At 48.1% G+C, this 26,002-nt stretch overlaps 1 protein-coding gene across 5 annotated transcripts in view; it reads left to right on the top strand.

Annotated features, from left to right (window-relative positions):
* PRKDC (protein kinase, DNA-activated, catalytic subunit) overlaps positions 1–26,002 on the top strand; it is a 150,603-nt gene that overhangs the window by 114,998 nt on the left and 9,603 nt on the right. For 3 of the 5 annotated variants that reach the window (XM_033437691.2, XM_004275029.4, XM_033437692.2), the window contains 12 exons: positions 657–845; positions 1,414–1,638; positions 2,395–2,503; positions 3,894–4,005; positions 13,774–13,948; positions 16,558–16,732; positions 17,947–18,140; positions 18,763–18,946; positions 19,557–19,717; positions 21,606–21,817; positions 22,762–22,849; positions 22,937–23,080. In XM_033437691.2, coding sequence (XP_033293582.1) covers positions 657–845; positions 1,414–1,638; positions 2,395–2,503; positions 3,894–4,005; positions 13,774–13,948; positions 16,558–16,732; positions 17,947–18,140; positions 18,763–18,946; positions 19,557–19,717; positions 21,606–21,817; positions 22,762–22,849; positions 22,937–23,080 — 1,968 coding nt within the window. Of the gene's footprint in view, positions 1–656; positions 846–1,413; positions 1,639–2,394; positions 2,504–3,893; positions 4,006–13,773; positions 13,949–16,557; positions 16,733–17,946; positions 18,141–18,762; positions 18,947–19,556; positions 19,718–21,605; positions 21,818–22,761; positions 22,850–22,936; positions 23,081–26,002 lie in introns of those variants that run through there. The other 2 variants (XM_033437690.2, XR_004486071.2) reach the window with 2 other exon arrangements.

Genomic DNA, 26,002 nt, shown 5'->3' with positions numbered 1-26,002 from the left:
GCATGTGAGCTAAGTATTGTTATCCCTTACTCTTTTTAAGAAAACATCACTGAATAAAAGAAAGCATGTTTTACCAAGTACGATAAAAGTGTAAGATGTTACTTCAGTATCTGGTATTATGTAATTGCCATTTGAGTAGATTGTGTTCATTCAGGAAGTAAAAAATTTATAAAGAGGTAGGTAAGAGTTGGTTTTGGGAACATGACTGAAGTTCAGGTTTGTGTTTGAGCTACCGGTGGCCGAGTGTGGATGTGTAGCAGGTACATACTTGGAGTTCAGGTCTGCGGCCTGTGCGAGAGATCCAGGTGGTGGAATCTTCTGCAATTTTCTGTAAACGTCTTATTTTCTAATTTTCATTCTAAGAGCTCTGTAAGTAGTAAATAATCTACAGTATTTACATCAAATTATGGGTCATTTAAAGTCTTCAGCTTATTCACTGGCTTCATTGTTAAGTTTCCCAGAGACGTGGTTCCCTCTTGGCTGGGGTTTTTAATACTCATTTGACTATTAGATTCCACTCAAGTTACTCTGTTTTCCCTTTTTTCTCCTCTTGTCATAAATCTGAAAATGGTTGTTCTTAGTACGAATGTTACACAGCCTACAGTGCAAATGTTTTCATTTGTACTGTTTGCAACTTTGTAAAATAATCTTACCAGGCCCTCAATAAACAAGAGTGGGCAGACGGTGAGCCCACGGAAGCCGAGAAGGACTTCTGGGAACTTGCATCCCTCGAGTGTTACAACCAGCTTGCCGAATGGAAATCGCTGGCGTACTGCTCCACGGCCAGTGCTGACGGCGAGGGTGCCCCAGATCTCAGCAGGATGTGGAGTGAACCCTTCTATCAGGTGTGTGGGGTCATGTCTGAGGTCACGGAAATAAATGTTTTAGATGGTCAGGTGTGCTCTCATTAGTCAGGTTGTTTAGAAGTGTTCAAAAACAGGGCAGTAGTTGTGCAGCATTAGGGTATTTATACGACCAGACACCCCCCCAAACTGCATAATAAACTGCTCACCGCTTTTAGCTCAGCCTTCAGAGTGAGCGGAGGCCTTTAAAAATGAACGTCAGCATCCCTGGCGTGACCACCAGGAGAACATTTCCTCTTGTGTCTGCGCGGCATTGCAGTCTCGCTGGGCCCGCCTGGCCCGTCCGCACTGCTCTCCTCGGCTGTGCCTGGAGGTCCCTCTCTTTGTACCAGACGTCCAGTTGTCTTTCAGCTACAAGTAGTTGCCATTTTCTGTAGACCGTGTTCCTATGTATTTTGTGGTTATAAAATGAACCACTTTAGATGAACTTGTTTTAAAATTTGTAGCCTTAGGTGCTTTAACATTTGAAGCATTAAGCACCATCACTTTGGCACCTGGACCTATAAAATGACACCAGAGATGCCGTGGTGATGAGATTCTTGCTCCTCAGGAGACCTGCCTGCCACACATGATCCGCAGCAGGCTCAAGTCCCTGCTCCGTGGGGAGGGTGACCAGGCCCTGCTGACCTTCGTGGACGAGGCGGTGACCTCGGAGCTGCGGAGGGCCCTGCTCGAGCTCCGCTACAGCCAGGAGCTGAGTCTCCTCTACCTCCTGCAAGATGACGTCGACAGGGCCGAGTATTACATCAGAAACTGCATTCAGATGTTTTTGCAGGTAATATGACATCCCAGCCGGGGGTGTGCCATCTCTGTGACCTTTCTGACATCGGTAAACTCCTGGGTGGGAATCACAGCAGCAGGTTCCCCTGACCGACCGCGTGACGGGCCCACCCTCCTCGCGTCCTTGTTCCCCTGAGGCCTGTGCACACCGGCCTTGGTGCTGGGGCCTTTTAGTGCCTTTCTCTGTTTTAGAAAGTTCCGCGTCTTGTGTCCCCTTGGGGTTTCCTTTCTCTGTGGACGAGCGCCTGAGAGCAGAGGCCCCGCCAGTCCCGGCTCTGTGTTCTCCTTTGGTGTCGGCTCGTTCTGTTGTGAAAGCCGTGTCTTGTGTAGAGTCTGTGAACATCTGTCGTTGCCATATATGGACGGTCACTGTCTTTATTCTACTTTTCAAATGTGTTTGAGGTTGAGTAGTACACTCGAAGTTTATCGAAGAAGAAAGATTGGCTTCTGTAGTTGGCAGTTTTACATTATAGGATGTTGTGATTTTTAAGAATTGGTGGCAAATAGAGGCAGCAGTACCCGATTGTATTACTTTTATTGATTTTGTTGAACTGAAATGCAGTTGAAAACCTAAATTAAAAAAGAAAATTACACCATTTGTTAATTGCTCCCATGACCTAATTATTAACCACTCTGAGACGTCCTGTGTAACTGATGTGTTTATAGGGTAGCTGCTGTTTCATGTTGAGAACTGTGTTAAAATCTAATGCAGTAAGTTGACTTGTAACCAGTGCTAACTAACTTCTTTCAGAATTATGCTAGTATTGATGTCCTCTTACACAGAAGTAGACTCACCAAGTTGCAGTCTGTGCAGACGTTCATAGAAATCCAGGAGTTCATCAGCTTTGTTAGCAAACAAGGTAACGTTCAGTTTATACCTACCTTGGTTTTCTTTTATAATTTCGGAAGAGCTTTGGCTTCTGATCTGTTTGCCTAGTGATAGTACATGTTTCTTACTGTATGGGTTAGAAACTGCCTTGGGTTTATTTTACAAATGTATGTATTTGGGATTGTTGAGGTTAGTGTTTAACATGGTCAAGCGTGATTCTGGGCACTGGAGAAGCTTCCAAGGAGTAGTGGTCTGATGCATGGCACCCACAGAGACAGAGGCAGGTCCAGGGCCCCATGAGAAACTGGGGTGACAGCACCCGGCCGGCAGGACCCCGAGTTGGGCGTGGTCGGGAGAGAGGAGCTCGCAGAGGACCGGCCTGACCCTGAGGTGCCAGAGCTTCTGTCCTGGGTGCCAGCTGGTACGGTGAGGCCGAGGGCGGCAATGCCCGGACCTGGAAGGCCTTTCTGCCGCCGACGAGTAGGTTTTATCCTGGTGCTGATGGGAGGCCACCCAGAGTCAGAGGTAACGTCTTGACTGTAAATCTGAATTTCAGTTTTGTAGGCTTTTCAGAGTACTAATAAGAATTGGTATTCAGAACTATCTACCTAGCTGTTCTCTGTTTTAAATTTGGAGAATGATGTTTCAAGTACATTATTATTAACAATGTACTATCCCAGGAGCTACGTTGATCTCTTTTCTCTATATTTTCTAGTTTTTATAACAGCCTTATGAGATGTAGATCCTTTCTTCTCGTTTTGTAGGGCATCAGAGATTAAATAACTTGCCTAAGCTAATACATGAAGGATCCAGATTCTGAGCTCAGGACTGTGATTTAAGCTGAAAGAAAACTAAAGCTTTAAACATTAGCAGTGTGAAATTTAAATTTCATGAGGGAGGGTTATCATGAATCCCTTTACCGAAGCCCTCGAGGCCAGGTCTTTTGGGGGTTATCTCCAGCGACCTAGTGTGCATACTGGGTTGGGCCTTGTGTGCAGTGGCCCGTCAGCCCACGACTGATGGCTGTCCACCGCCTGGGTGGGTGTCGCCACGAGTGGCATACACAGACTGTAAGTTGCCCTGTGATGATTCAGATCAGATTTTGCACACAGGAAAATTGGCTGCAACTCTGTGAAAAACATGTCAGTTTTCAGTGCTTTTTAGATTTTGGAATCGTGGATGGAGGATTGTGGAGCTGTGCTAAATGTAAAAATTGTGTATGTTTATTTCCTCATCTTCCCTCTATGGCCCGAAGAAATTGAGTTTTAATGCCAGAATATTTAAAATATGGTAGCTTTTGCTCCTGTTGTGAAAGATAAGACAAAACGTTTAAATTTGGACAAGAAACTTGACAGCTGCGCTTTGTAAGGTGGTCTGGTCACTGAGCCGTGGACATAGTCACACTCTGATATTATTTTTAGGCAATTTGTCATCTCACCTTCCCCTTAAGAGGCTTCTAAAAACCTGGACAAGCAGATACCCGGATGCTAAAATGGACCCCATGAACGTCTGGGATGACATCATCACGAATCGGTGAGATGCTGAGCCTTCTGAGTTGAAGGTGGTTTCTTTTTTGAAGTTGCCAGAATAGCTTTTCTCCCAAACTGTGGTTTAGACAAATGTGGGGTCTGAGCCTCGTGGGCCAGTTTGCACTGAGGTTGTCCTGGCAGTACTCTCCGTGCGTCTTTGTGCCCTGGTCCATTCCGTGCTGGGCGGGGAGAGAAGGCAGGGGCGTCCCCTCTGCTCCTGTCTCAGGGCTGAATGTGGGCGAGTGACATGGCGGCAAAGAAGATACTGCTTAACAACTTCTTGTTATTCTGTTATTATAACCTGGACTTTTGACACTCCCACCTCCTACCTCCCAGCTCTGTTACGTGCTGTATTCATCACTTCGCCGGATCTGAGATTCTTTTCCTCACCTGTAACGGCCCTGGTTAATCCTAGGCAGGTATTAACTATATGTGTCGGAGAAGAGGTAATAGAGCCAGAGCGGTTGTGAGTTATTTTATTCAAAAACACACAGTCAGTAGGACTGAAGGACTGTGATCCCACGTTTGGCATTCTTGCCGTTGGACCCTGTTTCCTCTGATACTACAGCTTTTTAAAATTTTACTTTTTATACTTTTTATTTTTCAAATTTTTTACTTTTTATTTTGAGACAAGTTCTTACCTATAAAAAAGGTTACAAGAAAAGTAGAACTCTCCTGTGTACCTTTTACCCAGATACACTTTTTTTTTTTTAACATTTTTTAACATGTTGCCGCGTTAGCATTTTTTTCTTTCTCTCCACATACATATATTTATTTTCGGAACCATTTGAGGGTAAGTTGCATACATCTGTTTCTTTACCTCTTTGTTTATCGGTGTACCTTTCCTAAGAAGAAGAGTATATTCTTAGAGCCACAGTACAGTAGTAGCTTCTCTGTTTTCATTTTAATCTACAGCCTCAATTTCAGTTCTGGCAGTTGTCCCATTAACGTCCTTTAAAGCAATTTGTCTTTTAAGACAGGATCCAGTGCAGAGTCATGTACACATCTAGTTGATGTATCTTTCTGGTCTCCCCTAATCTGGACAGGTCCTCATGACACTGACACTTCTGGGGAGTCTTCTTCAGTTTGGGTTTGGCTGTGTGTCCTCCTGATTATCTTCAGGTGAAATACCCATGGCCAGAATGCCACTGACGTGGAGTATTTGTCCTGCGGTTTCACATCTGGAAGTGCAGAGTGTCCACCTGCCTTTTCCTGGTGGTAGCAGTGTTGATTGCCTGGTTAATACTATGTCTGGTCTTGCTGGTGTACAAGCCCTGTTTTCTCCTCTGCAACTAACAAGCAGTGTGGGAGATGTTTTGAGACATGCCTGTATCCTGCTTCTGATGAGACCTACTCCTCCGTGTTCTGTGTCTGTGGATGACTTTAGCCCAGACCAGCCTTGTGCCGGGTCTTATTGCGGCAGGTGGGCTCCTTAGTTGTGGCTTTCCAGCTCCTTAGTTGCAGCATGCATGTGGGATCTAGTTCCCTGACCAGGGATCAAACCCCGAGCCCCCCCGCATTGGGAGCACGGGGTCTTAACCACTGTGCCACCAGGGAAGTCCCTCCAGGCTCATCTTGCAAAATTATCCTCCTGTGTTTCCTTCTAGAAATGTTGTAGTTTTAGTTCTTACATTTAGGTCTATGATCCAGTGGAAGATTTTTTTTTTTTTGCGGTACGCGGGCCTCTCACCATTGCGGCCTCTCCCGTTGCGGAGCACGGGCTCTGGACGCGCAGGCCCAGCGGCCATGGCTCACGGGCCCAGCCGCTCCGCAGCATGTGGGATCCTCCCGGACCGGGGCACGAACCCGCGTCCCCTGCATCGGCAGGTGGACTCTCAACCACTGCGCCACCAGGGAAGCCCCAAGTGGAAGATAATTCTTGTAGATGGTATGAGGTAGGGATACATGTTCACTTTTTCCATATGGACAGCTAGTTGTCCAGTCCCGTTTGTTCAGAAGTCTTACTTTGTGTCACTGAATTGCCTTGGCACCTTTTCTGGAAGTCAGTGACGGTTATGTCTGTGGGTCTGTTTGAATGCTCTGTTCTGTTCCTTGATTTATATGCATATCTGTTCACAGTATCACACTGTCTTCATTACTGATGCTTTATAGTAAGTCTTAAATCAGATAGGGTGAGTTCTCCAACTTTGTTTCCTTTATGAAAACTGCTTTGTTTATTTTAGGTTGCTTACATTTTTATATACATTTTAGTATCTGCTTATCAATTTCTACCAGAGAAAAAAGAAAAACAGAGTTTGGGATTTTGTTGCCTCTAGATCAACTTTGGGAATTGCTGTCTTAACAGTGTAGAGTTCTCCAATTCATGAATATGGTATGTCTCTCCGTTTATTTAGGTCCTCTTTAATTTCAAAGATTTGTATTTTTTCCATCTGGAGATCTTAGCTGTCTTTTGTTAGATTTGCTCCTAAGTATGTATGGTTTTTTCAGCACTGTTGTGAACGGAGGGTTGTTTTTTTCATTGTATTTTCTGGTTATTTGCTGTTCATGTACTGATTTTCTGAAAGTTTTGTTTTATCATGAATGGTGTTGAATTTTGCCAAATGCTTTTTCTGCATCTATTTAACTGATCATGTTGTTTTTCTGTTTTATTGTGTGTGTGTGTCTATAATATTGTTCAAATCTGCTATTTCCTTATTGATTTTCTGTCTGGGTGATCTGTCCATTGTTGACAGTGGTATTAAAACCCCCAACTATTATTGTATTGCTGTTTATTTCTCCTTTTAGTTCTATTAGTATTTGCCCTATATACCTAGGTACTTCGTTGTTTGGTGCATAAATATTTACAATCGTTGTATTTTCTTGACAGATTGGCAGTTGGCCCCTTTATCATCATGTAATTACCTTCCTTGTATCTTTTTACCATTGTTAGCTTAAAATCTATTTTGTCTGGTATAGTATAGCTACCCCTGCTTTTTTTAGGTTACCATTTGCTTGAAATATCTCTCCCACTCTTGTCAGTGTGTCTTCAGAGCGAAAGTGAGTGTATTGTAGGCAGCATATCGTTGGAGATCTTTTTTTTTTCTTTTTTCTTCCGGCCCCGTGCCTCATGGCCTGTGGGATCTTTGTTCCTGACCAGGGATTGAACCTGGGCTACGGCAGTGAAAGTGCTGGGGGTCCTAACCACTGGACCGAGACGTAACTCCCTGGATCTTGTTTTTTTTAATCGCTTGGAGAATCTAAACCATTTACATTTGAAGTAATTATCAGTAGGTAAGGCTTACTGTTACTATTTTTGTTGTTAATTGTTCTCTGACAGTTTTGTGGGTTCATTACCCCTTGTTGCTTACCCTGTTCTCTTTTTGTGTGATTTGATGGATGACTTTTTGTTTGGTGTGCTTTGACTTCTTTATCGTGATCTTTTGTGTGACTACTATAGTTTTTTCCTGTGTTTACCACAAGGCTTACGTAAACTATCTTGTAACACCTGATTTTAAGCTGATAACAACTTAACTGTGATAACATTCTTAAACTTTATTATGCTTTTGTGTCCTCATCCCTCTTACATTTTAGGTTATTGATGTTACAGTTTACATATTTTTATATCATGCATCCAATACCAGATTATTGAAGTTATGGTTATATTTAATACATTTGTTTTTTAAGTTTTAAACTAGAGTTGTCAGTGAATTACATACCACCACTGCCATATTAGAGAATTCGACTTTGGTTTTATATTTGCCATTACCAGTGAGTTATATACTAACTTCATATGTTTCTGTGATGTTAATTAACATCACAGTTCTGCTTGAAGAACTCCCTTTAGCTTTCTTGTAAGGCAGGCAGGTCTGGTAATGGACTCCCTCAGCTTTTGTTTATCTCTTCTTCATTTCTGAAGGACAGCTTTGCCAGATACAGTATTCTTGGTTGACAATTCTTTTTTTCTTTCAATATTTTGAATGTATCACCCCATTCTCTCCTGTCCTGAAATGTTTCTTTTGAGGACTTTGCCTATAGTCTTACTGGGTGGAGGGTGGGAGGGTTCCCTTGTGTGACATGTCGCCTTTCTCTTGCTGCTTCCAAAAGTCTTTGTCTTGGACTTTGGACACTTCAGTTGTAATGTGTCTCGGTGTACCCCTGTTTGGATTCAACCTAGTTGGGTTCTTTTTTTTTTTCCCTCCAAATATTTATTTATTTATTTGGTTGCACTGAGTCTTCGTTGCAGCAGGTGGGCTCCTTAGTTGCGGCAGTTGGGCTCCTTAGTTGCGGCAGGCAGGCTCCTTAGTTACGGCAGGCAGGCTTCTTAGTTGCAGCTCGAGGGCTCCTTAGTGGCAGCACGTGGGCTCCTTAGTTGTGGCTCGCGAACTCTTAATTGCCACAAGCATGTGGGACCTAGTTCCCTGACCAGGGATCGAACCCTGGCCCCCTGTATTGTTGGGGTCTTTTGGGATTCAAGGATCTGGGTGTCCATATCTCTCCTCAGGTTAGGGAAGTTTTCAACCATTATTGCTTTAAATGTACTTTGTCTTTTTCTTTATCTCTTCTCCTTCTGGGATTTTTATAATGGGTGTGTTGTTTCTCTTACGTGCTGCTACACTCTTTTTCATTCTGTTTTCTTTTGCTCCCCTGACTGGATAATTTCATTGAATCTGCTGCATGGTTGAATCTGCTTTTGAAGCTCTCTGTTGAATTCTTCAGTTCCAGGATTCCTGTTTCTGTTTTTTGATGGTTTTTGTCTTTTTGTTAAACTCTCGTTTTGTTCATGCATTGTTTTCCTAATGTCACGTAGTCGTCTGTGCTTTCCTGTAGCTCACTAGCTTCTGTAAGTGGGTTATTCTGAACTCTTGTCCACAGCTCACAGGTCTCCATTCTTTAGGGTCAGGTGTGGAGCTTCGTTAGTCTCCTTGGGTGGCATCACAGTTAGCTGATTTTTCGTGATCCTTGGTTCCCTACGTTGGTATCTACGCATCTGAGTAAATGGTCTTGTTCAGACTTTGCAGAGATAGTCTTTCACCAGTCAGCTCAGCCTGGGGCTCTGGACGTGCCAGCTGGTAGCTTCCTTGGGCAGGTGGGACCTGCTGTTGTGTATTTGGGGTGAGGCTGCTGCCTGAGCTCTGAGGTTGGGGGTCGGGGTGCCGCTGGCCCAGGACAGTTGGGTAGGACTGGGGTCCTGCCCCAGCGCAGCTGCAGCATGGCTCTGTGTTGCCTGCATTCTCTGGTCAGGCTTCCTAGGTGGCCGGGACTGGGTGCTATGCTCAGCAGTAGGTGGGGTACTGCCCCGGGGGGTTGGGGGAGGCAGCCAAGCTGGCCCCAGGGCCAGCATAACTCATCGTTTGGGGACCCAGATCAGGCGGGACCGCACAGCGAATTCCCTGGCTAGGCAGGCCACCGGTTTGACTCTGCAGACGGGAAGGGAGAGGCTCCAGCACCAGTGTGCACTGGGCTGTGGGGTTTCCCCACGTGCTCTGGTGAGGTTCCCCGGCTAGGCGAGCTGAAGGCTCTTCGGCAGGTTGGTTTCCCTGCCCGTGCGCGAGGGGCCACCATGCAGGCCCCCGGCTGGCCAGACTCTTGTTTGGGAACCAAATGGAGCAGAACCGTGAGCCAAGCCCCTGGACTGCTGGGCCGGAGTCCTGGCTGTGTCCACCGGCAGGCGCTCTGAGCACGTGCTGCTGTGAGCAGGGTCGCAGGGTGGGCTATGCAGGTACCCCGAGCTCCGGCTGGGTTTCCCAGTCAGGTGGGTGGGGCTGTGAATTAGCTCCCTGCCCAGGCAGAGGGCAGAACACGCTGCAGGCCAGCAAGGCTCGTTGTTTGGGTCCTGAATCGGGCAGACGCGCGTCCTGCCCAGCTCCCTGGTCAGACTGGGCCACCGTGTCGGCTCAGGCACGTGAAGCCACTGGTCAGCATTTCTGCTCGGGCTCTGCTGGGACTGCCTGGCAGGATCCCAGCCCTGGTAGCTGTAAGCCCCACCCCGTCTTCTGTCATACCCTGAGCCCCGCGATGCCTGGGAGGTGAGACCCACAGCCCTGGGCTTTCCTCTTCCCACTGGAGAAACCGTAGACTCGGGGGCCCTGGCTGCGGTCCCAGTGACCCTTCAAGTGGGGTCCCTCCCAGTCCCTGGGGTGTGGGGCTGTTTTCACCTCATCCCCATGTTGTGGGATTTTCCCAGTGCTGTCTTGTCCTTGAGAGTTGTTGGTTGGTTTTCCTGTGAGGGGGACCAAGGTCGAGAATGACCTGTGTCATGATCTGGATGATGTCACTTATCTTTGCTGTTTGTGGTGTGGTGACATCACTTGTCTTTGCTGTGTTCATGATGTAATATGTTGCTTTTTTAAAAAATTTATTTATTTTTGGCTGTGTTGGGTCTTTGTTGCTGTGCACAGGCTTTCTCTAGTTGTGGCGAGCGGGGGCTACTCTTCGTTGTGGTGCGCGGGCTTCTCATTGCAGTGGCTTCTCCTGTCGTGGAGCACGGGCTCTAGGTGCGCGGGCTTCAGTAGATGTGGCTTGCAGGCTCTAGAGCGCAGGCTCAGTAGTTGTGGCACATGGTTTTTGATCCATGAAATAGTTAGAAGTGAGTTTTCTGTGTCTCTTATTTATTGATTTCTGAATTAACTCCTTGTGGTTATAAACACACACTGTATGGTTTCAGCCTTTTTAAATATATTGAGACTTGTTTTATGACCAAGTGTATGGTCTACTTTAGTAAATATACCATGTGCACTTGAAAATCCTGTGTATTCTGCAGTTCTTGGACTGCAGAATGTTTATAATTTTCATTTAGATCGAGGTGGTCAATTGTGTTTTTCAGATCTTCCATGTCTTTAGTGATTTTTTTGTTTAGTTCCATCTGCTGTTGAGATTGGGATTTCAAAACCTCCTACTGTGATTGTAGAATTGTCTGTTTGCCTAATAATCAGTTATTAGGCACATACATGTTGATAATTGCTGTGTCTTCCTGATGAGTGTGCACTTTAGCTTATGTTGCAGTAAAGACATATTGACGTGTGTACTTCATGTGTATATGTGTGTATATATATATATATATATATGAAGTAACAGTGAAAATATTAACAGATAATATATTTTTGCTCTAAATAGTCTAACATGATTCAGAACTTACAAGGAACAGTCTCTTATACTCACCATTTCTTTTTCTTTCTTTCTCTCTCTCTCTTTCTTTTTTCCTTTCCTTTCCTTTCCTTTTTTTTTTGCGGACGGGCCATGCTGCATGGCATGTGGGATCTTAGTTCCCCAACCAGGATTGAACCCGTGCCCCCTGCAGTGGAAGGGCGGAGTCTTAACCACTGGACCACCAGGGAAGGCCCTGCACTCACCATTTTTGATGCTTATCATTTGTTCCTGAAGATCCAAGTTTTCCTCTAATATTTCCCTTCAGCTGAAGATTTTCCTTTAGCAGTTCTTGGAATTCAGGTCTGCCTGTGATGAATTCTCTTGCTTTTCCTTTGCCTGAGATGTCTTTATTTCACTTCATTCCTGAAGAATATTTTCTCGGGGTATAGAGTACTGGGGGATCATTTGTCCTCTATGTTTCAAAAGGGAAGGTCATGCTTGTTCAAATGGTTATTCCCCAATATGTAATGTGTCATATTTGGGGGCCAGTGTCAAGATTGTTTTTTGAATTGTTGGTTATCAGTTTAATTATGATGTGTCTGTGTATGGTTTTCTTTGAATTTATCCAGTTTGAGCTTCTCCAAGCTTCTTGAATCTGTACATATATGTCACCAAATTTGGGAAATTTTCTGTTATTGTTCCTTCAAGTATTTTTTTTGCCCCAATTTTTCTTGTTTGTGGGATACCAATTACACATATATTAGACCTTTTGACATTGTCCCACAGGTTCACTTTCATTCAATCTTTTTTCTCTTTATTCTTCAGATTAGATCATTTCTATTGATCTGTCTTCAAACTCACTGTTGTTTCCTCTTTTAATTCTGTCTAGTGAATGTTTTATTCCAGGTACTTTTCAGTAAAATTTCTATTTGGCTCTTTTTACACTCCCTCTCTGCTGAGATACCTACTTTTCGTTTATTCCATGTGTATTTTTCTAGACCCCTTAGAGATGGTTAAAATAGCTGTTTAAAGGTCCTTGTATGACCTTTGTCGACCTATTGGTCATCTCAGAGTCGACATCTGCTTACTGTCCTTTTCACTGAAAACAGGCACATTTTCTTGGGTTCTTTGGATTTCGGTGAATTTTGGCTTGTGTCCTAGAAAGTGTGTAGACTGAGCCTCTTTACAGCTCCCAGGGGACGTGGGCTGTTCTGACCCTGCAGCAGCCAGCCCCTTAGACTTGTACCTGGGCTCTCGCTTTCTCCTGGCTCAGGTCTCAGTTCAGCTCTCAAGTCAGTCCTGCACACGTGCCCGTCGCGGGGTAGCCACGGCCCACGCGGCTTCTTGTTTGGAGCTAGAGGCTCCCTTGTCCACTCTCTCCCCTGCAGGGTTCCCTTTGCAGCCTTTGGTTCCTCCGGGCACAACACAACAGGGCTTGCTTCTTTCAGAGTCTTCGTACTCAGGCTGCCACGCTCCACGTTGTGGTTGTCCTTGTGGCAGAACTGGGAGAAGACAGAGAAAAGCAGGACACTCACCACAGTGGCAGAACCTTCTCCTGGTCTCCGCATCCTTGAAGGTGGCCGTCTCTTGCTGACCCTCAGACCCCTGGGTGGTTGTGATTGCATACTACCCCGTTTCTAGCCGTCACCAGCAGAAGGGCGGCTGTGGCGCCTCCTGTGGCCTCACCAGAGCCAGGGCTCTGTCACTTTTACCAAGATGGCTCTTTCTGGGCTCCTTCCTCCAAGGGCTGACACAAGAGCATGGCGGATACCACCTTTGTTTCACCTGTGCCCTCCCTCTGGGACTTCCTGGCTACTCTGCCTCGTGGAGTGGAATGCACTCTTCTCGCTGGTGACGGCATGTCCTTGTCCCCTGCTGCCCCACTTTCTGGGAGCCCAGGCCCTCGTTCACGCCGCAGGGTGACATTCCTGTTCACGCGTTGCTTCTCCAGGTGTTTACCCAGCACCCAGGGTCCACCACCTTTGCTTGTTTAGCTCTTGGGAAGGAAGTGGGCACTTGCGTGGTGGTCATGGGGTCAGGAGCACAGGAGCAGATCCGTGGCTGGGGAGGCTGCTTGTTGGGAAAAACTGAAAAAAATAAGCAAGAGAGGTGTGAGACTTGCTAGTTTATCTGGCTACAGTGTTTCTAAGAAATTGAAATTAGTCCGCAGATGCACAGAAAGTTAGTTATTAATTGGGGTGAATTTTGTATGTTCAGGTCCTTTGTCCGTGTTACTGACAATGAAAATAATGAAACTAGAATCATGGGAACCAAGTCAAATATGTAAATCATGATACAAATAAGAATAACCTTCTGGCCGTCCATGTGATACAGCCGTTGTTCTCGGTGGTGGTAACCTGCCCGCTGCTTGACACTGTCCACGTATGTGACGAAGACTTTAGATTCAGAGATAAAAGGAGAAAAATGGTGTTGACTCAACACGGAGTGTGCTGTCCATTTGTTAAGAGAGCAGGTTGCGAGTGTGAATACTTTACTTTGTGGAGGTGGAAGCAGTAGATGCTGTCTGGAAAATTGTGTTGAAATACCCTCAGTGATCTTCCAAGAGCTGGTTAATTAAAATGGGGGTTAAGTCCAGTTCTGAGAGTGTATATTTATAGTCTAAAAAATGAGCAAAATTTTAACAACTGTAGAATTTCTGTCTGAATGCTGTCCAGCAGCTTCCTGAATGTCAGAGATTTCTTTTATGAGTCCGGCATTAATTCTTATTTTTCTTTGTTTCATGTAGATGTTTCTTTCTCAGCAAAATAGAGGAGAAGCTCACTCTCCTTCCGGACGATGGTGGTGTGAGTGAGGATGCGGACGGGACGGGCGTGCAGGCTCCGGAGGAAGCTGCTCGGTCTCTGATCGCCAGCTGCAAGTTCTCCATGAGGCTGCAGATGGTGGAGAGTGCACGGAAGCAGGTGGGCGCGCCCGGGGCACGGACGATCCAAAACTGGCGTTCTTTAAACTTAGCTTTTCTTTAAAATCTGAAGTTTAGAGATAGTTGAGTAGTTAGTATTTTTTTTTCTCTATAAGGAAGTACACTTGAAGAAATACTTACTTAAAAATTTCCAGAAAGCCTCTAAAGTTTATTATACACTTTTAATCATTTCAAAATGACTATTCTCTGCTTTACTTATAAAGAAAAGGTTTTCTCTTGTTTAACAAAATGAATGCTTGCCAGGTAGTAACAAATTATATTTAGGTTTAGTTTGTGGAAATCTATCATTTGATAATAAGGTCCTTTCTTGATAAAAGTGCGGTTTGCTTAAAAGTCGCATATAAGCATTTCAACTGTATTAAATTATATTTTTCATGTAATTAAATCATATTTGGATATACTAGGGGAGCTTGCTGCTTTAATGACCCTATATTGATTGCTATTATAAAGCAAAGAATATTATTCTAGTACAAATAATTAATATTTGTTTTGTGGGTTTAAAGGCTCATTTATAGGTGTTTCTTTGAGATGGGTCTTGTATCAGGAATTTTTATATTTCCCATAACAGCAGCCTAAGTGAATAAAGGAAGTAATAACTCTGTCAGTTCCCTGCGTTCAGTTCTGGACGAGCTGGCCTTCAGATGCTCTCAGATACTCCACCGAGGAGGCCCTGCCCCCTCGCCTGGTCTCCCCAGGCTCTCTCCTTGAAGTTGTGGATGCTGTGGGTGTTTCAAGTCGTGCCCCCTCCCCACTTTCTGGACTCAGGTAGTGTCTTCCCTCACTGTTTCCTGCAGAGAAAAAGGAGATGCTGTTTTTCCAGCAGGCCCTGGCCATTTCGCCCTCCATCCCCTCAGCTCCGGGTGCAGCAGGGAGTGGCCGGGGCCCGGGGCTGAGGTGGTGCATGTGGCCTCTCAGCAGGAAGTGAGGGGCGCATCCCGGGGCGGGGGTGCAGTGGGTGCTCCCCGCTGCTGGGGGCAGGGCACGAGAAGAGGGGGCAGGAGGGCCCCATGGGGGGGGGCATTTGGGGGTGGTAGGAGAGGAAGGTACGGAGATACGTTTAAACAGAATCCCAAGGGGAGAAACTGGGAATTGTGGACGCCACCGTGGGCGGACGGCTTGTCTCGTGATGCTGGTTTGAGGTGGGTTGTAGAGCATGTGGCCCAGAACTAGGGACTGGAGACTAGGAGGTCATCGAAGATCTTGGACGTGCTGGTGGGGATGAGAACTGTGTGAAATGTACACTCTTATACGCAGATGTAATAAGGCCAGAGACTGCAGGAATGACGAGGGTGGCTGGACTTTTGGCCTGAGTGGTTGGAAGGGTCGTAACAAGGATGCATAGGACTGATGTCAGTGTCCTTGAAGCTCAGCAGAGAATTAGATGTAAAAGACATCCCCAAACAACCAACTAAATAAAAAACAGAGAAACGTATATTAAAACTAAAAACTTCTGTGCCTCAAATGGCACACTCAAGAAAGGGAAGAGAGAACCCACATGATGGGAAAAAGTATTTGGAAATCGTGTATCTGGTAAGGGTCCGCTTACCCAGAATACATAAATAACTCTTTACAACCGAACAACATAAAGCCAAACAACCCAGCGAGAAAACAGGCAAAGGATCTGAATAGACATTTCTCACAAGAAGACACACAAGTGGCCAGTACGCACATGAAAAGACACTCAGGGCACTTCCGTGGCGGTCCAGGGAAGTGGACTTCCTAACTTCCTGGTTAGGACTCCGCACTTCCACTGCAGGGGGCACGGGTTCGATCCCTGGTTGGGGAACTTAAGATCCCGCAAGCCATGTGGCATGGCGAAAGAAAGAGAGGGAGAGAGAGAGAAAGAAGGAAAGAAAAGACACTCAGCACCACGAGTCATCAGGAGGATGTAGGTCAAACCACAGCCAGGTCCCGCCGCACACCCACAGGACGGCTGGAGTAGAGGGACGGCCCTCCGTGCAGGGAGGTGAGCAGTGCAGCCACCGTGGAGATCAGTCTGGCAGCTCCTCCAAAAGCCAGAGGGTTACCATTTGACCCAGCAGTTCCCCTCCTCGGTATATACCCAAGAGAAATGAAAACTTAACGTCCACACAGAAATCTGTATACAGATTCTTTATGTTCATTGAAATTAGAAAAAAGAGCATTATTCAGAATAGACAAAAGGTGGCAACAATGCGAAGGTTTATCAGTAGATAAACAGATAAATAAACTGTGGTTTATGCATGCAGTAGCATGTTACGCAGCCACAGCAAGGGGTGAAGTTCTGATACACACCACCAGACACAAAGTCAGAGCACAGCTGACTCCCTGGGTAGGAAGTGTCCAGAATGGGCAGACCCGGGGCAGAAGGGGAGCAGATGCCTGTGGATGGAGGGTTTCTTGGCGGATGACAGAGTCCCGGAATCAGACGGCAGCCGTGAGTGCCCCACTGCGTGAGTGTCCCGGAGACTCTGGACTGTGTATCTGTCCCCGCGATAAAGCTAAGGTGATGGGTCACTGCGGGCCAGCGAGAAGCTCCTCTCGTACAGCGACTTGACTTCTCATCATCCTCCTGTGTCATCTTTCTGCTTTCTCTCTTCCGCCATGTAGAATAATTTCTCGCTTGCCTTGAAACTGCTGAAGGAACTGCACAGAGAGTCAAAAACACGGGAGGACTGGCTCGTGAAGTGGGTGCAGAGCTACTGCCGGCTCAGCCACGGCCGGGCCCGGGCCCAGCGCCCGCCCGAGCAGCTCTGCGCGGCGCTGAAGACGGTGCCCCTGCTGGGTACGAGGCTCTTCTCCTCCCACAGTTTGTGTTGTGGCTGTGTGTCTTCTCGCAGTATCCTTTGTGCTGCTTTATCTGACAGTTGGGAATTAAATTTGTAAAACTTTTATTAAGTATTTGTTGAACATGCGGCGCCAAGGTGCTGTGTAATGTAATGGGTGGGTGCTAATGCTAATGGGTGTAATGCTACCGCATGGGACTCCTGGAGCTTTTGTTTCTTCATCTGTAAACTAAAGTTGAAGTTCTAAAATGTTCTCTTTAAGACTTAGCCAAATTTTGGGTGTAACAGTTTAATTATTTTGAAAACTTTATGTTTACATACAAGAACTGCCTCAAACAATTAGCCATGAGAGCCTTTTTCCTCCTCAGTTCTTCTGTCTGTGATGACGTGGCCTGTAAGGCTGAGCGGGAACCCCGTGTGTGGGTCCCGGGTCTCGTGTGCACGTCCCAGGTGCACGGCAGGGCTTTCCTGCGGCCTCCCGCTGGTCCCGAGCCCGACTCTTGGGCAGGATGGGGAAGCACTTTCCACGTTGATCCCAGGATCGGAAAATGACGCCGTGACTGCTCAGCTCTTTTTATAGGCTTTTCTGGGGGGGGCAGGAGGAGTTTGCTGCCGTGAAGACGGCACTCGGTTCTCGTGATAATGACTGGCTGCCGTCGGTCACGGCCCTGTGAAGTAAGCGTCTCCTGGAGGAGCAGGTGGTGTGCGTGCAGGACTTGCCGGGTGACGGCCCTTTCTCTTCTCGACCTCTGCACGCTGTAGGCTTGCCCAGAGCCACACGGCCAGACATAGTACTAGACCTTGGACTGCGGTGGTCTCTGTTGCTTTGTCAGCTGTAGGTCACAGCATCAGTTTAAAAATCTGCGTTATTGATGTACATGCACGAATGCATTAGGAAGCACACTTTCTGTTCTCTGTTAACACAAAGAAGTGCTTGGACAAAATGCAGAAGGGTGATGCTTGAATGAAAGTTTATTTGGTGTTTTAATTGTTGAGCCTCGGTGGGCCGTGGTCGCTGGTGACAAAGAACATTGTTCGTTAATGTGAGTTCAAGAGATTCTCGAGTCAACGTTTGAAGTCATTTTCTTATACCTTCAAGATTTCTTTTAGTTTCTTAATAGAAAACAACCTTTGAACACTATGAATATCTTCTTTGTAACTTACGTCACTCACTCAGTTCTCAAAAAATCCTGTGTGCGTGTGTGTAATCCAGCAGGTGAGAACACATCAAGCTACTTGAGCAGAAACGTTGTGGCGTCCCGTGACCATAACATTCTCGTGGGCACAGCGTACAAGATCATGGCCGACGCTCTTAGTAGTGAGCCCACCTGCCTCGCTGGGATCGAGGAGAGCAAGGCCAGGAGCGTCGTGGAGCTCTCGGGATCCAGTTCAGAGGATGCAGAGAAGGTAGTGACGCTGGGAGCCTGAGCGCTTCGTGTCGTGTGTTTGTCTCGACCGCGCAGGCTCCACTACATGAAAGAAATGACAAGTCTCGCTTTGTGTTTTCAAGACACATTCGACAGTTACACGCAGTCAGGTTTCTTATTGGAAAAATGACCTACTCCCCGTGTTTCCTGTTTATTTGAATGACACCCTTCTTTTAGTGTTAATAGCGAGAAGTCTGTGTTGGCTTGATGTGGACGGTTCTCCCGTGAATCTTGTTAGTGGAATCTCACCACCGGCCACCATTCAGACGCCCCGCCAGCTTATGGGCAGAATCAGCTTTTCTGCTTTTTTGTGTAGCACCTGCTCTGTTGGCACTGCTCAGGTGGTTCTGTGTACTTGTGAGTTCCCACGTGCTCCCCGCGCCACTTGTGTCCCCAGCCTCCAGCCCTTCCTGAGCCACGCCCCGCGTGTTGGTGTTCAGGCGCCGAGATGGCGTAGGGCCGGCGTCTCTTTCCCAGTCCAGGCAGACCTGGCTCTGCCCTCGAGCGGCTTTCTGTTTACCGGTGGCTGACGGGTCCCAGGGGGGCAGGGTCTTCAGGAAGCTTGGTCTCGCTCACAGCCTGCCGGGGTCTCTGCGTTCCAGGTTGCGGCAGGCCTGTACCAGAGAGCGTTCCACCACCTTTCTGAGGCCGTGCGGACGGCAGCACAGGAGGAGGCCGGGTGCTCGGCGCGGGGCCAGGAGCCTGCATGCAGGCTGGTGGCGGCTTACCTGGCGCTGGTGGAGTTCTGTGACCAGCGGCTCCGCAAGCAGGAGGAGGGCCCCCCCGGTGAGCCCCGCGCGTGCCCGCCGGAGATGTAGGGTCTTGCGGGTCCTGTGCTCTCCTGTGTGTTTTTCAGTGGCATGTGTTCTAAGAGACGGCTTGTCTGTTTAAGAGGCTGTGACATGGCCATGCCCCACGGCCGGTGTGGGACCAGAGTTGGGCGTCTCCGTCCCTCCCTCCGTCTGCTTCCCTGGCGCGTGTCTGACAGCTCCTGTGGCCACCCCTCGTGTTCCAGCCCAGGAAGCAAACTACTTCACCCGGTAGCAGAGATCAGCGTCAGAGAGGAGCTCTTTTTTTTTTATTTGCGGTACACGGGCCTCTCACTGTTGCAGCCTCTTCCGTTGCGGAGCTCAGGCTCACGGGCCCAGCCGCTCCGCGGCATGTGGGATCTTCCTGGACCACACGAACCTGTGTCCCCTGCATCAGCAGGCAGACTCTCAACCACTGCGCCACCAGGGAAGTCCCAGAGAGGAGCTCTTACATGCAGTCCGAGACCGTCTGCTGAGCTGCAGTAGTTGTTAGAAAGGAAGCCCGGGGGAGAGCAGCCAGCGCTGAGTATGCCACTCGTGTCTGTGTGTGGGTAGTGACCACGTCTCTCCTCTCCTGTCCCCGGTAGTCCTGGACGCTGCAGAACTGCGCACGTATCCGGCCCTCGTGGTGGACAAAATGCTGAAAGCTCTGAAGTTACACTCCAGCGAGGCCAGGCTGAAGTTCCCCAGACTCCTCCAGATCGTTGAGCTGTATCCAGAGGAGACCCTGGGCCTCATGACCAGAGAGGTCGGTGTCTTCCTTCGGGCGGAGGGGACTTGACCGAACTAACAGATGTGTTGTGTGGGGTGCGTGTGTTAATGGCTTTTCATAACCACTGAGTTTTGCTCCATCCCAACAACATGTGTCATTGAAAACCGTGTAAGGGAGTGTTCCCATGCACCCACTTTGCTCTGTGGGTGTTGACGCGAAGGCCGCGTCTGAACGAGGACCGAGACGGGTGGAGGTGAGACCTCCACCCGGAGCTGGCTGCCCCTCAGGGCTGAGCTGCGTCTGTACGTCCAGGGGCCTTATGCTCAGGTCACTGTTCAGCAGCAAGAAAAGGGGGACGTTTCAGGTGCCATCCCCCCACGCTCCACATCTCGGGAACCCCCAGGGCTCCTGCCCCACGTCCCGCTTGCCCGCTCTCACCCCATCCCGGCCTCTCTACTGGGGCTGCGTTGGGGAAAAAGGGGAGGGTTATCAGAAAGGCTCCTTAGCGACTTCGTGGACGTTTAACTGGAAGACAGGGCCAGGCTTTGAGTTGATGACGTAATAGTTTAGAAAGGGTGCACAGCAGGTCTGTAGACGGTGCTGGTCGCCGAGCCCGCAGTCAGTTCTCTGTGCGCTTGGACAGGTGAGGGTTTTCAGTAGGTCCTACACAGGAGATTAAAGTAAATTCAGTATGAAATGCGGTACACACGCATTTTCCTCAAAGATAAGTAAAGAAATATTTCAGTAAGTTATGGTTCTTTTTTTCCCCCAAATCATACTTGTATATGATAAAAATAGCATTTTGAGTTTGTGTGGAAACGAACGGAGTGGTGGGTCGATGTTGTCATGACCCTTGAGATGGGCAGCTGGCCTTGCACTGAGGGCCCCCAAGCCTCCCGTCCTTCCTGGCTTTATACCAGCATTCCAAGTGCAGCGGAGTTTATCTTGAAATAAACACCTGGAAAAGCATTAGAGGAAAACCTGAGCAAAATCTGAAAATGGTCTTGGAGTTAAGAGACAAAACCCAGGAGCTATAGAGGAAAATAACTTGACGCTTCTATTGTTAAAAAAATGCTATATACAAAGTTAAGAAAAAAAACTGGGAGAAAAAATTTGCAACACATACTGGAGATGGAGAGCAGGCGTCTCCGCTGTCTGCAACAGACAGACTCGTAGCAAGGGGCGTCGCACGTGTGGTTAAAGCACGTAATGCAGGTAAACGCTGACTGCCCAGCCTCGCTAATGATGAGACGCGCAAATTAAAGTTAGGTATCTTTCACTTCTCAGATTGAAAATAGATTTTAAAAACTGTCAGATTGACAATAGATTTTAAAAATGGATCACGTCAAGTGTCGGAAAGGATTTTGGAAAGTAGTCGATCTACTACGCTTTTAGAAGTGGAAATTTGAAAAATCTTGGAGGGAAATTTAGCAATGTTTTTTACAGTTGTTAAAGTTCACATTAAAAGTAAAAAGGAATTTAGGAACTCATTTAGGAATTTCTCCTATGGGTATATAGCACAAGTACAAAGAGATAAACATAGGGTTGTGCATTGTAGTATCTGGATAGCAAAAATTGCAGATACCCTAAAAGTTCATCATAGAGCCCTTGTGAAATGAAGCAGAATATGGTACAGCTGTTAAAAGGAGTGAGGCAGACCTAAGAAAAGCCAGCAACAGCAAGTCTCCTCCAGTTCCACTCTTCTGAAGAAAGGGTCCACGTGCACACGCCCTGAAAAGGCCCAGAAGAATCGATGGTTCCCAGTGGGTCGGAACTGAGAGGGCTGAGAAGACTTTGTCTACACGTCTGTCGGTTTTTATAGTGCTGGTAGCAGATACAGCTATGTTTTGATACTGGACACAGCACACTTCTGCAAGGGAGGGCGCTGCATGTGCCGCTCATCACTCACTTCTTTCCGTTTCAGATTTCTTCCATTCCTTGCTGGCACTTCATCGGCTGGGTCAGCCACATGGTGGCCTTGCTAGACAAGGAGGAGGGGGTCGCCGTCCAGCGCACCGTAGCGGACATCGCCGACCACTACCCGCAGGCCATCGTGTACCCGTTCATGATAAGCAGTGAAAGCTACGCCTTCAGAGACACTTCTGCTGGCCATAAGAACAAGGACTTTGTGGCCAGGTGACACAAGAAAAATTAGGTCCATCCAACGCTGAAAGGTTATCGAAACGTCTGTGGTCAAAGCAGACACAGGGACGCTTATGTGTGTCCTCAGATGAATTAGAGCTGCCGTGGAGGGCAGGAGGCCTAGATGTCTGTCTGTTGGGTGCATCTGCCCTGGTGTGTTATTTGCTGTAGAATTTATTTCCTTTTGTAAACACAGTTCATCTTAAAATGTTACTCATGAGATGGTTATGCTAACCATTAGTAATCTGTTGGTTGAGACGGACTAGATGAGATGCTTTTTGGAATCAGTTCCTGAAATTGTTCTGTAATTTAAAATCACCGGGAAGCCCCCCCTTCTTCGTTAAGTCAGTAAACTGCCCAGGTGTCCTTTTCGCTTCTTCAGTTGATTTGTAAGTGAGGACAGTTGCCAGAGCCGGCAGCAGTGTTTTACTTCAGAAAGAATACTTGGTAAATGCACGGCATTTTAGTTGCCCTTCTCTGTCAAGAGCTGATTTGCCTCATTATTTAGAGTGGGACAAGGCTGGGGGGCACAGCCCTCATCCCGGCTCGCTGATGGGCCAGCCGTGCAACCCACCCACCCTGTGGTGCCCTCCTGTGTCTCAGCAGAGGCAGCTGCCGCGTGATCGCTTCCTTAGAAAGAAAGAAAGCAAAGAGAAATGTTGAAAGTTTGTTGAGAAGTGGGGCCTTTTGAACTTGAGATCGTGGGCGCCAAAATGTTGAGAATTTGCTTTCATCTCATCTCTTGATACAGGACACACTTTGTGCTTCATCTGTTTTGGAGATAATTTTTAAATTGCTCCTTCCCTAGACTGTGTAGTTGGTTATGTATTGTTTTATATATAAATATAATTATATATACATAAAAATTATAGGCCTTGATCTTTGGAAGATGTTTGAGCACCTAAACCTGGTCACCTAAACCTGGTCATTTTTTGTAGGATTAAAGCTAAGTTAGATCGAGAAGGAGTGGTTCAGGACTTCATTAACGCTCTGGAGCAGCTCTCCAGCCCTGAGATGCTCTTTAAGGTAGCGTTAACAGCTTCCCGCACGTAAGACATGGGCTCAGTGCAACCTGCCTGCAGTCCAACTTGACGTGTCTTTTTTTCTGCACAGGACTGGACGGAGGACGTCAAGCTTGAACTAGAAAAGAACCCTGTAAATAAGAAGAACCTTGAGAGGATGTATGAGAGAATGTACACAGCCTTGGGAGACCCACAGGCTCCGGGTCTCGGGAGTTTTCGAAGGAGGTTTATCCAGGTACGGGGGGGGCGGCAGCCGCTTGGTGGTTACAGTCATTATGAAGACGAGGGCTTCTATTTGCTGGTGTGTTAATACTTCTGGTTTTAAAATGTCTGTTGAATTTGTAAACTTCCCTTAGATTTGTGTCTGTTAGATATTGATGGCGTGTGTTAGGTCAGACAGTGGCAAGTGGGGCACAGGTAAAACCTCAGGGTTTCTGTTACATTCTGTTCTTCATGGCCAGATTCTTAGATATGAAGGTTATGTGTAGTTTAATGTTTTTAATCCTCAGAGTGATTTGGGTATCGGACCAGGAAAACGTTTGTATTTGCCGCAGGTTGTAACCATTTTGTGAGCACTTAGTTCTGTCCAAGGCTCGGAGAGTTCACGGGGCCACCTGACACGTGCTGTGTGGACAGAGCTGTGGCGTCAGCGTGAGCTCCAGTTTCAGAGTTGCTCCAGACTTGGAAGGGAGAGAACGCACGCGGTGCTCCCCGCCTGGCCCCTCCCACTCCCGGGACGGGGGTGGGCCTCCTCCGTCTGCACCTGTGTGCACCTCTCCTGCGTTTGTCACGCTGAGTTCGTTTTGACAATTTGGTGAAACCGCTTCTGCTCAGGAAACCTCAAGAAGCTTTATAAAGAGCGTGTAGGAGCCCCGGTGCTCACCAGTCGCGCGTCTCTGGTGCAGAGGAGCGTCTCTGTCCCTTGGGGGTGTACCACGTGCTTCAGCGAGACGTAGGTCACACGCCCTGCCGCGCGTGCAGTCACAGTGTGCGGTGCCCGAGGGCTCGCTGTTTCCCCGCCGCCCCCCGCTCTGCCGGCCCCCGGGCGCCCGCCCAACCTTCCGCGTGGGCAAGTCCCGCGGGGCCCGGCTTCTTTCACTCGGCGGCTCGCGTGCTGCAGCCTGTGTCGGTGCCTCCCCTCTGGGTGCTGGGGGTTGCTCCACAGCCTGTGTGTCCCTTGTCCACTGAGCGACGCTCCTGTGCAGTAGGCACAGTGACTCCGGGGCGCCCTCCTGAGTCAGACTCGGGGGCAGGGCTGACTCCACTCACCTCTGCCCGCGGAGCCCACCGCTGGCGTCTCTGGATACGCGGGCGGGGGACGGTTCTGACCTCCAGAGGGAGGGCTGGGGGAGTCGTCCCTGCTTCGGGGAGCTTCCCTTAACTGTCTGAATGTGGGAACAGACAGGACTACCTGCTGCCTAACGTGTCCCGGGCTGTGTCTCAAGTGACAGTAAAACCCTAAACCTCGGCACGTACTGCATTTTATGACGCGTGTTCGACCCCATGTCCTATCAGGTCAGCCTCACAGCACTGCTGCCCAGTGACTGCAGGTCCCCGGCGGGCAACCCACATCCCGAGAAGGTACTGAAGGGCGGCGGGCCCGCGGCCAGAGCGGGAACCGTCGGTGGGAAGGCGCTTGCGTCCGCCCTGTCCCCAGCTGGGGCCGCGCCAGCCTCTGCGGTCACAGCGCAGGAGCAGCCCCGGCGGGCAGCGGGCGGGCAGCAGGGATGGCGGCCTCAACAGGCTTGACGTGTGAAATCGGCCAGGGTCTGGGGCTCGCCAGGCCTTGTTCTGAGCCACGCCGCTTGTGCTAAGCACGTGGCCGGCCCAGGGCCAACCGAGAGGGCGGCAGAGGGGTCGCCGTGAGCTTCCTGTGGGGGGGGGTGGGGGCCTGCCTGTTGGCCCCACCCTGGAAACCGCAGCCTGGCGGGCTTTGTCCCGGCCAAGCTCAGCCCTCCGCGTGCCCAGCAGGGCCGAGCCCGGCAGAAGCCTCCCTACAGCTGCAGCCGCGGTTTGTCCAGAGCTTGCTTCCTAGTACCCGGGACAGTCCATCTGGAACTTTCTGCTTCGCACCAAATCAGCACACAATTTGCGTCGGTTAATTCAAATATTAATCCGCTAAAGCAGAACTGCCTCAGGTTTCAGTCTAGGGGGCCCTTAGGGGCGTTGTGCCGTCTGGATCAGTGCTGGTGCTGGTTATGCTGGGAAATGCGGATTGATCTTTCCCTTCATTCTAAGGATTGCAGACTGTTTCTATACTTTCAGTCCATTTATAGACCGAGGAAGAACTGTGTTTTATATATGTTAATTTTCCTGTAGTGGATTGTCTAAAACAGAGCTTATATTTCATTTATACCAGGCTCATGATGTGGGGTTAGTTCTACATTTGGGAAAACATTTCTAATTAAAGATGATCAGGTGAATCTTGACACCTTAGGTCACTGTTAGTAATACTCTTGAGTTTTGTTTCTTGTTCTTTTAAAATTTTTTTTTTTTTTTTTTTTTTGCGGTACGCAGGCCTCTCACCATTGTGGCCTCTCCCGTTGCGGAGCACAGGCTCCGGCCGCTCCGCGGCATGTGGGATCTTCCCGGACCGCGGCACGAACCCGTGTCCCCTGCATCGGCAGGCGGACTCTCAACCACTGCGCCACCAGGGAAGCCCTTGTTTTTTAAATTTTGATATCAGGGTTATAATTTAAATAAATATTTGAGTAGAAACTAATACAAAGAATGATTTGATATATTCCAGGATAGGGAACTTCTAATAATAATCGCTTCTAGAAATACAACTTACCCAAATGCTATTTATACTGGTTCTTGATCCAAAATAATGGCTTGAAAGACCCTCACTAAGGGAAAGTGTTTTTTTCTTATGTTTTTCTCTTTGCTGCGAGGAAGAACTTTGGGCTGTTCATTTTTTAAAAATTTGTTTATTTGGTTTTGGCTGTGTTTGGGTCTTTGTTGTTGCGTGCGGGCTTTCTCAAGTTGTCGTGAGCGGGCGCTGCTCTTTGTTGCGGTGCGCGGGCTTCTCATTGTGGTGGCTTCTCTTGTTGTGGAGCACGGGCCCTAGAGTGCAGGCTCAATAGTGGTGGTGCACGGGCTAAGTTGCTCCGCGGCATGTGGAATCTTCCCGGACCAGGGCTCGAACCCGTGTCCC

This window comes from Orcinus orca, chromosome 17 (assembly GCF_937001465.1).
Source record: "Orcinus orca chromosome 17, mOrcOrc1.1, whole genome shotgun sequence".
Taxonomy (NCBI): Eukaryota; Metazoa; Chordata; class Mammalia; order Artiodactyla; family Delphinidae; genus Orcinus; species Orcinus orca.
The sequence above is the reverse complement of the archived record's forward strand: the minus strand, read 5'-3'. Positions and strand labels throughout refer to the sequence as shown.